At 56.5% G+C, this 9,983-nt stretch overlaps 1 protein-coding gene across 2 annotated transcripts in view; it reads left to right on the top strand.

Annotated features, from left to right (window-relative positions):
- Positions 1-9,983, top strand: part of LOC105514027 (NADH-cytochrome b5 reductase 3) — a 29,567-nt gene that overhangs the window by 13,027 nt on the left and 6,557 nt on the right. For both annotated transcript variants that reach the window (XM_011945123.1, XM_011945122.1), the window contains exons 3-7: positions 3,947-4,019; positions 4,410-4,516; positions 7,112-7,241; positions 7,695-7,778; positions 7,992-8,077. In XM_011945123.1, the coding sequence (XP_011800513.1) occupies positions 3,947-4,019; positions 4,410-4,516; positions 7,112-7,241; positions 7,695-7,778; positions 7,992-8,077 (480 nt within the window). The remainder of the gene's footprint in view (positions 1-3,946; positions 4,020-4,409; positions 4,517-7,111; positions 7,242-7,694; positions 7,779-7,991; positions 8,078-9,983) is intronic.

Here is a 9,983-nt window from a genome sequence, read left to right as displayed (position 1 = left end):
ACAGAGCGAGACTCTGTCTCGAAATAAACAAATAAATAAATAAATAAATTAGCTGGGTGTGGTAGCGGGCACCTGTAATCCCAGCTGCTCTAGAGGCTGAGGCAGGAGAATGGCGTGAACCCGGGAGGTGGAGCTTGCCGTAAGCCGAGATTGCGCCACTGCACTGCAGCCCGGGCTACAGAGCAAGACTCCATCTCAAAAATAAATACGAAAATTAGCCGGGCGTGGTGGCGGGTGCCTGTAATCCCAGCTGCTCGGGAGGCTGAGGCAGGAGAATCGCTTGAAGCGGGAGGCAGGGGTTGCAGTGAGCTGAGATCACACCGTTGCACTCCAGTCTGGGTGATAAGAGCGAAACTCTGTTTCAAAAAAATAAAAAATACAAAACCAAAAAAAGTAAATCACCACCTTCCAGATGAGACCACACTTACCCTTGGGATATGAATTTTTTTTTTTTTTCCAAGATGGAGTCTTGCTCTGTCACCTAGGCTGGAGTGTAGTGGTGCAATCTCGGCTCACTGCAAACTCCGCCTCCCGGGTTCACGCCATTCTCCTGCCTCAGCCTCCCAAGTAGCTGGTATTATAGGTGCCCGCCACCATGCCTGGCTAATTTTTTGTATTTTTAGTAGAGATGGGGTTTCACCATGTTAGCCAGGATGGTCTCGATCTCCTGACCTCGTGATCTACCCGCCTCGGCCTCCCGAAGTGCTGGGATTACAGGTGTGAGCCACCATGCCCGGCTGTTTGTTTTTGAGATGGAGTTTCGCTCTCATTGCCCAGGCTGTGGTGCAATGGCGTGATCTCAGCTCACTGCAAGCTCCGCCTCCCGGGTTCACGCCATTCTCCTGCCTCAGCCTCCCAAGTAGCTGGTACTATAGGTGCCCGACACCATGCCTGGCTAATTTTTTGTATTTTTAGTAGAGATGGGGTTTCACCATGTTAGCCAGGATGGTCTCGATCTCCTGACCTCGTGATCTACCCGCCTCGGCCTCCCGAAGTGCTGAGATTACAGGTGTGAGCCACCATGCCCGGCTGTTTGTTTTTGAGATGGAGTTTCGCTCTCATTGCCCAGGCTGTGGTGCAATGGCGTGATCTCAGCTCACTGCAACCTCTGCCTCCTAGGTTCAAGCAATTCTCCTGCCTCAGCCTCCCAAGTAACTGGAATTACAGGTGCACACCACCACACCCTGCTAATTTTTTTTTTGTATTTTTAGTAGAATTGGGGTTTCACCATGCTGGCCAGGCTGGTCTTGAACTCCTGACCTCAGGTGATCCACCCGACTTGGCCTCTCAAAGTGCTGGAATTACAGGCGTGAGCCACCGCACCCGGCCCTGTGGTATGTTTTATACTTATGTGATCAGGCACATGTTTTTTTCTTACCCAAATGAAATCGTAACATTTTGAAACCTGTTAACATTCTTTTCCCTTGTTATTGGTGGGTTTTTTTGTGTTTGTGTTTTTTTGGAACAAGATCTCGCTGTGTCACCCAGGCTGCTTACTGCAACCTCACACTCTTGGGCACAAACCTTCTAAGTAGCTGGGACCATGTGCATGCACCATTATGCCTGGCTCTGTTACTGTTGTTCCTTTTTTTTTTTTTTTGAGACGAAGTTTCACTCTGGTTGCCCAGGCTGGAGTGCAATGGCACAATCTCGACTCACCGCAACCTCCGCCTCCCAGGTTCAAGTGATTCTCAGGCCTCAGCCTCCCAGGTGGCTGGGATTATAAGCATGTACCACTGCCTAATTTTATATGTTTAGTAGAGACGGGGTTTCTCCATGTTGGTCAGGCTGGTCTCGAACTTTGACCTCAGGTGATCTGCCTGCCTCAGCCTCCCAAAGTGCTGGGATTACAGGCGTGAGGCACCGCGTCCGGCCCTATTGTTTCTTAATTTCAGAAATAATGTATTATTTATATGTGCTCACAATAAAAACTCTGTGAAGGATGACCTCCATCCCTACCCCATTGCCGCATCCCCAGGGCCCCATGCAGATGGCCCAGGTCACAGCTCAGCGTGAGCCTGCCAGACCCTGTGTGGGTATTTCGTTCATACACGGGGATGTGTGGAGGTGCAGGTGTGCACACGCAGTTTCTTGTTTTGATAACCTGGTTTTTTAGCCAGCCATACAACATGGATCCTTTTAGTATTTCATCGTAGGGATGTTACACAGGGGAGTGTGTAGCAGATGTCCTAGGATTGCAGCTTTGCCCCTGTGTTGTGCCTGCGGTGGCTTTGCGGGGTCCGCAGCGGGCCTGCTCTGGGTGCTCTGTGCTTTGCCCCACCTGGCTGCCCTACTAGAGGTTAGCCAGCACCATAATTATTTGTCTCTTGTCCTCATTTCTATTCCTTTTTTTTTTTTTTTTTTTGAGATAGAGTTTCACTCTTGTTGCCCAGGCTGGAGTGCAATGGCGCAATCTCGGCTCACTGCGACCTCTGCCTCCTGGATTCAAGTGATTCTTCTGCCTCAGCCTCCTGAGTAGCTGGGATGACAGGCATGCACTACCACGCCCAGCTAATTTTGTAGTTTTAGTAGAGATGGGGTTTCTCCATGTTGTTCAGGCTGGTCTCAAACTCCTGACCTCAGGTGAGGTCTCCCAAAGTGCTGGGATTACAGGCCACCGTGCCCAGCCATCTCATTTCTATTCTTCCTCCAAATGTTTTCTGGCGCGTGGGTTTCTGACCTTGACTGTTGGGACCAATTGATAATCCTGGAATTCACTTCCAGAAGGCCTTGGGGCTCTGTTTGCCCATAGTGCAGAGGCTTCTGGTAGAGGCACCTTTGAGGCCTGGGCTGCCGGGCAGAGGTTGGTGGGCCACCTGCACACCTGATCCTGTTGAGTAGTGTCTGCACCGTCTTTCCTGCGATTTGCCTCTGCTCACACGTGCGGGGACGGGTCTCTCCTTGAGGCAGCTGCTGTGTGCTGGAACACTGCTGAGGTCAGAGGGTTCTTGTACTGAGCCTAGATGGGCATCTGTGATGTCCTGCCCCGTTGGAGAGGTCTGTTATCCCCCCACTAAGTGATGACACCGTCCACGTGTGGACTTTGCCACGTTTGGATGTAAGCGCCTCTGCAGCACCCACCTTCCGCATGGCTCCTTCACACTCCCTCTCCTGGCCATGCCGGGTACTGGGGACCCCACAGGGAGCGCACCCTCCGGGCGCTGGGTTTGGTTCCAGCTCCGACTGGAACTGGTTATGTGATTGGCCCTGGCCTCAGCATAAGACCCACTTAACAAGACCTCAGGGGTTTTAGTCTCAGCTCCATCCCTGGCCCAGTCTGGCTCTTAGCCAGCCCCCCTCCTCTTCTGCCACTGTCCCAGCCACTGGCCATGCCCTGGGTGCCCACCCCGTGCAGGGTGGAAGCCTGGCTTTGGGCTTTTGGAATTCCTGGGCAGGGAAGGCTCCTACTTTTTGCCCTGTGAAGCCTACCTCAGTCCTGGCTGCCCCATTTCCCAAGGGGCTCTCAGGCGCAGTGGGCCCTGCAGCCCCTCTCTTGGGGTGCAGGCGTGGGCACATGCAGCCTTGTCTAGCTCTGCCCCAGTTTGCCCATCCAGCCCCCGAGTTCTTCCTGCCCCTTCAGGCCACTGCTTGAACTGAAGGCAGGGGTGGACTCCTCCCTCCCTGTCCTGGAAGTTTTTGGGGCTGTCTGGCATCCTCCCTTTGGGACCCTGGGTTCATTCCCCGCTCTGGCCACCTTGTGTGTGGCCCCTCTGGGCCAGGACAGACACACCCAGCATGCGCCTGTCACACACGTCAGCAGCTCACACGCAGTGTGCAGGTGTGTGCATCCGCACGTGGCATCGGCGTCACTTCTTACAAGGACACTTGGGCAAGGGGGAAGGGTGGGGACACAAAGGAGGAATGGGATGGGGACTCTGAGGCCTGGGAGCCCCCCTGGGAGGCCTCTGCCCTGGGGACCGTTCAGCAGCTCTGGGCCTCTCTCCAGATCATCAGCCATGACACCCGGCGCTTCCGCTTTGCCCTGCCGTCACCCCAGCACATCCTGGGCCTCCCCGTCGGTGAGTCACGCCCCTGCCAGGCCCACTTGGAGCCTGCAGACAGCTGGGGCACTAGATCACAGAGATGGGAGCTTCATATTTCCACCAGGGAGAGCGGGGAAGGCTTCAGGAGGAGGTGACAGCTGCCCTGGGCCTTTGAGGGAGAGTCTGTTGGAATGAGAGTGGGAAGGCCCAGGGTCCCTGACAGTGGCACCGGGAGGAGTGAAGGCGTGGAGGCAGGAAGCTGGGACGTGAGGGGAATCCCCAGGAGGGGTGGGAGGGGGCCGTGGGAGCTGAGGCCAGGCCAGGCTTTGAATGCTGGGTGGGGGTGCAGGGTAGTGGCTTGACAAGACCCAGGGGTCACCTGTAGGGATGATCTCTGGCCCAGAGTGACCCCGTTCTGTCCTGCAGGCCAGCACATCTACCTCTCGGCTCGAATTGACGGAAACCTGGTCATCCGGCCCTATACACCTGTCTCCAGTGATGATGACAAGGGCTTCGTGGACCTGGTCATCAAGGTGAAGCCTCTGGGTCATGACTGTGGAGGAGGTGCGGGTGGGTGGCCATGGCAACAGCCCACATGGACCCCTCCCCCGGACAGGGAAGGCTCCGCTCCCGCGCTGTGCAGCCTAGCCTTGGTCATGGCTGCCCTGCTTCCCCAGGGGCTTGCAGACGCGGTGGCTTCTAGAACTCCTCCCGAGTCCACGTCCCCCACGGCCTGGACTCCAAAGACCCAGGGCTCCCTTGTGCCTGGTTTCTGAGTAAATAGCACGTCATCGTTTACCAACAAAAGCCAAACAAGGGGGTCTTGGCAGAGATCAGGGGCCAGGGTTCAGGGCAAGCGCCCTTAAACCAGGACAGGTACCTGCAGCAGAGGCGCCAGGAAGGCTGGCCGGTGGTGCAGACGCCCCTGCTGCGAGGTGTGACGGCGCAGCCCTGTCCCAGCTCTCATGCCAGGAGATTCCTGGGAGCTGGGTCCCGAGTGTGCGGGGTGAGGCAGCCACTCCACTGTGGTCAGCGGCTGGGCCTGTGTGACACAGAGGCCCTGTTCTTACTCCTTTCTCTGAGAAATGTCCCTCAGGCCTGCTAGGGAAACGTGAGGGGCTCGTGCAGTGTGGTCTGGGAGCTGGGGTGATGGGCTTTCTGGGGTCTGTTGCGGAGTTCGAGGTGGAGGTTCACCGTAGAAGATGCAGTCGTTAAGGGCAGCAGACCACAGACCTGGGGCCGCAGCCCAGAGCCTGAAACATACATGCTGAGTGGGAAGTAAGAGGCAGCACAGCGGCTCCAGCAGGGACATTTTTATGAAAATTAGAAATACAAGCTTTTAGCTGGGCACAGTGGCTCACACCTGTAAGCCACTATGGGAGGCTGAGGCGTGTGGATCACCTGAGGTCAGGAGTTCAAGACCAGCCTGGCCAACATGGAGAAACCCCGTCTCTACTAAAAATACAAAAAAATTAGCTGGGCATTACAGGTGGCGTGCACCTGTAATCTCAGCTACTTGGGAGGCTGAGGCAGAAGAATTGCTTGAATCTGGGAGGCAGAGGTTGCAGTGAGACAAGATTATGCCACTGTACTCCAGCCTGGGCAATAGAACGAGAGTCATTCAAAAAAAAAAAGGAAAAAAAAAAAAGAAATACAAGTTTTCCTGCAGAACAGAGGGTGAGAAGCAGCCTAGACCGGTAGGTATATGGGGTGTTGGAGACCCTATAGCTTTCCCAGCCCAGTGCCCTCAGGTGTCCCTGGAGCTCCCTTACTGGGCCGCAGCTGAGGCCCTGGATCTCGCCAGGTCTTGGGCAAGGCACTGGATCTCAAGACAGGGAGGGGCCCTGACCTGGGCTCCTTCCTTGCTGGGGCACCCAGACCTGGCCTCAGGAACCTGTCTTTGGCTGGAGGACGGGCACTGGGCACATGGTCATGGGGAAGCCAGTGCTCCCTGCAGGGGACAGGTACCTGCGACCGAGCTTCCAGAAGGACCACCAGGGATGGGTGGGGTTGGCTGGTGAGAGTGGCTCCCTAGTAGGCGACAGGGAAGGTGACATCTGGGACTGAGTAGGTGCTGACCAGGTGAAGAAGGAAGAAAAGAAGCCTCAGGTGCAAAGGCCCTGAGGTCAGCAGCAGGCTCGAGGATTGAAGTGGCTGGAGGGTTGGGGCAAGGGGTGGGAGAGGTCAGTGGGGCCAGACAGGGCCTTGGAGGCCCCAGTAAGGTTTGGGGCTTTGTCCAGAAGCACAGAGGAGGTGGTGAGGGCTCAAGCATCTGTTCACATTGAAGTCTCTCTGGCCAGATGTGGAGAAGCTATTAGGAGGATTCAAGTTGGGGATGAAAAACGCAAGGTGACCAGACCTTGCTGGCTCCCTTGGTCCTTGGTAAAGGTCAGAGTCCTGGCCTGGCACCCAGGGCCCAGGAAAGTGTGCTCTGTCTGCCTCTCCCTGGCCCTCCACTCCCCTCTGCCTCCACGCCCCGTAGCCACCCTCCGTGCTGAAGCCACAACAGGCTCCCCTCCCCGAGGCCCTGTATACACACTGCCCCTCCCCCAGCCGCCTTCCCCTTCTCCATCCATCAGACTCCTGGGCAGGGTGAGCCACTCCTCTGTCTCCCCATCTCTTTGTAGGTGTCAGATCGAGGCCCTTCTCTTTCCCAAGACAGTAATCCCAGAGAGTGCAGGGCAGGAAGTAGTTCCAAGCGTGAGCGAGGTTTTTATGACAGCACACAACAGAAGGGACTGAGTGTCCACCAGGAGGAGTGTGGCTGAGTGGGCCTCCCAGAGCCTTGACTTTGCTGACGGGTGTCAGTGTCTCCCGTTGGGAGGGGAGCCCGGAGACAGCTGGTGAAATGTGAGCACATCCAGCCCTAGAGTTGGTTGGCCTTGTACACAAGGCTGGTGCTTTGCTTTCCCCGGGGATGTCGGGGAGGCTGACTCCTGGGAGGACGGGGTGAAGGACAGGGTGCAGGACAGATACAATTTGACGGCTGGGTGGATTGGGCTCCGCAGGAGAAGGCCATGCGTGGGCCTCAGAAGAGCTGCGGAAGAGGCACTTGCCCCCCGCTGTGGGCAAGCGCTCACCCCTGAGACCTGGAGCCAGGGACTGAGGGCTGCGGGGGTGTCTTGCAGGTTTACTTCAAGGACACCCATCCCAAGTTTCCCGCCGGAGGAAAGATGTCTCAGTACCTGGAAAGCATGCAGATTGGAGACACCATTGAGTTCCGGGGCCCCAACGGGCTGCTGGTCTACCAGGGCAAAGGTGACTTGGGTCGGAATCCCTTGGTTACAGATCAGGCTCAGAGAACTGGAGAGCTTGGGGGTGCTGGGTGCAGGGTGCAGGTCCCTGGCTCTCTGTGGATGGGTGACTCCCATTGGGCCAGCTGTCCCTTTCTGGGACCTGAGTCTCCTTGCCTGTAGAGGGGATAAGTTGCTGGCACAGGGGTTGCAGACAGGCCACTCCCGGGGGCCACATCTCACCCACTGCCAGCCTCCGTTTGGCTTTCTCAGCATCTGAAACAAGCAAGCAAGAGGATGGAGCTGAGCCTCCGGGTTCCCAGCCTCTCCACTGCTCCTGCACCTTCCTAATGGCTGGCGTAGAATGGCAGCCGCCTCCACCTGGGACCTCACAGTGGGGGCAGGTTCTCCAGCCCCCTCTCCAGCCCCCTCGCGTGGCATGTTTGACGGCCGGGCCTCACGCCTTCTCTCTCCCCAGGGAAGTTCGCCATCCGGCCTGACAAAAAGTCCAACCCCGTCATCAAGACAGTGAAGTCTGTGGGCATGATCGCGGGAGGGACAGGTACACGGAATCCCCACTGAGGCGTCCGGCGGCTGGTGTTAAGGGTGGAGTTGGGGTGTGGGTGAGGCGCAGGTTCTGAGTGCCTGGGAGCTACCAGAGGTCAGGGGCCTAGGCCCAGTGGTCCTGGCCGCTCTCCCCCGTACACCTGGGCGGGGCAGTGCCTGTGAGCAGGCCTCACTCAGCACGTGGGGGGCCTGGCCGGCTATTTTGCAGGCATCACTCCGATGCTGCAGGTGATCCGCGCTATCATGAAGGACCCTGATGACCACACCGTGTGCCACCTGCTCTTTGCCAACCAGGTCAGTGGGTGTCCCCATGATGGGCAAACTCGGCTTCTCCTGAGAGGGGACTTAGGGGCTGCTCAGGTGCTGTTCAGGGGTGTGCACAGCTCTGCTAAGATTCTGGGGATGACCAGCATGGGGGGAGCTCTGAACGTTCTGTGCACTGGCGGCCTTGGCAGTAGCATGGCAGGCGGGCTTTGTGGTGCAGAGCCTGTATCTGGCTGAGGGGGCTGCCCTGCGGGGAGCTCCCTGAGCACCCCATCCCCTGGCCGCTTCCTCCAAAACTCAGAACTCCCCTCACCATGAGCACGGATTGGAACCCGCCAGTGGAGTGGGAGGAACAATGGCCTGGGCTGGCCTGGAGATGGAGGGGCTCATCTTACAAATGACCAGACGTTTGCACGAAGCCCCTGAGCTACAGGGTGTCAGGGCAGGATTTGAATGTTGGTCTCTCTGGCTTCTGATTCATATCCTTGTCCACGAGCCCACTGCCTGCCTCTCTGGCCTGCTGTGTGGCCTTGGACGAGCTGCTTTCCCTCTCTGGGCTTCACTCCCTCATCTGTAGAATGAGCTGATAAAACTGGGTTGTTCCAAGGTCTTTCCAGGTTCAGTGTTTTGTGACTGATGACGTAGACTGGGGGAGAAGATACTTGCCTGAGGTCCTTGGATGTGGGTCCTTGCCCCACCCTGCCTCCCCACAGCTGCAGAAAACTGCCCCAAGGCAAACCGAGATGGCCTCACTAGGCCCAGGGGAGAAAGGCAGAAATTCCAGACTTGCTGGTGTGGAGGGAGGGAGGGCAGCAGTGAGACTTGGTGGTGCTGGGTCAGAGTCTGTGGAGGCCCCCAGACTGTCACCTGTACAGGCCATCTTTGTACCTGGTAACGAGGACAGTGTGGTCACCTTATTTTGTACCTCCGGACACAGACTCCGGGAGGGGCTTGACTGTGCAAGTGTCATGGGAAGTGCTCAAACCAGGACTCAAACCAGGGCATATTTTTATTTTTTTTTCTTTATTTATTTTTGAGATGAAGTCTTGCTCTTGTCCCCCAGGCTGGGGTGCAGTGGCGCGATCTCGGCTCACTGCAACCCCTGCCTCCTGGGTTCAAGTGATTCTCCTGCCTCAGCCTCCCAAGTAGCTGGGATTACAGGTGCCTGCCACCACGCCCGGCTAATTTTTGTATTTTTAGTAGAGACGGGGTTTCACCATGTTGGCCTGGCTGGTCTGAAACTCCCGACCTCAGGTGATCCGCCTGCCTCGGCCTCCCAAAGTGCTGGGATGACAGGCGTGAGCCACTGCGCCCAGCCTATTTTTATTTTTAAAAAACTATACTTTAGAAAACATCATTTTGTTTTACATTTTTGCAAACCTTGGAATGTCTCGCTTTATAGGACAGCTGGATTCCTGTGTTTGTTTCTGCATCCCATCTGCGTGATGTGGCCAGTCGCGCAGCCTCTGGAAAGTGGCCCCATCTACTCCTGAGAGAGCAAGAGGGAAAAATACCAATAATGTCTCAGTATTATATGAAAACCGTTTGGCCTCAGGGATCCTCTTCAGGGTCCCAACCCCACGGGTCCCCACGCTACACTCTGAGAACCATGCCAGTCAGGTCATCGCCGCTCCTTTCCTCTCCTTCCTTCCTCTGTGACCTCAGTGCCTGGTTTTGAGCTGGGAGCCCCCTACCCTTGAGTAGCAGACCCCCAAGGTTCTATCCCTCTGTTCATCTGTCAAGTGGGTCGAGGCGGTGGCCACCTCACAGGATGGTGGTGAGGATTAAAGCATGAGACACACTTTAGTTAGGAAGACATAACTTTTTTTAAAAAATTGAAACGGAGGCCGGGCGCGGTGGCTCAAGCCTGTAATCCCAGCACTTTGGGAGGCCGAGACGGGTGGATCACGAGGTCAGGAGATCGAGACCATCCTGG

The sequence above is a fragment of the Colobus angolensis genome, unplaced genomic scaffold (assembly GCF_000951035.1).
Source record: "Colobus angolensis palliatus isolate OR3802 unplaced genomic scaffold, Cang.pa_1.0 Scaffold239, whole genome shotgun sequence".
Taxonomy (NCBI): Eukaryota; Metazoa; Chordata; class Mammalia; order Primates; family Cercopithecidae; genus Colobus; species Colobus angolensis.
The sequence above is the reverse complement of the archived record's forward strand: the minus strand, read 5'-3'. Positions and strand labels throughout refer to the sequence as shown.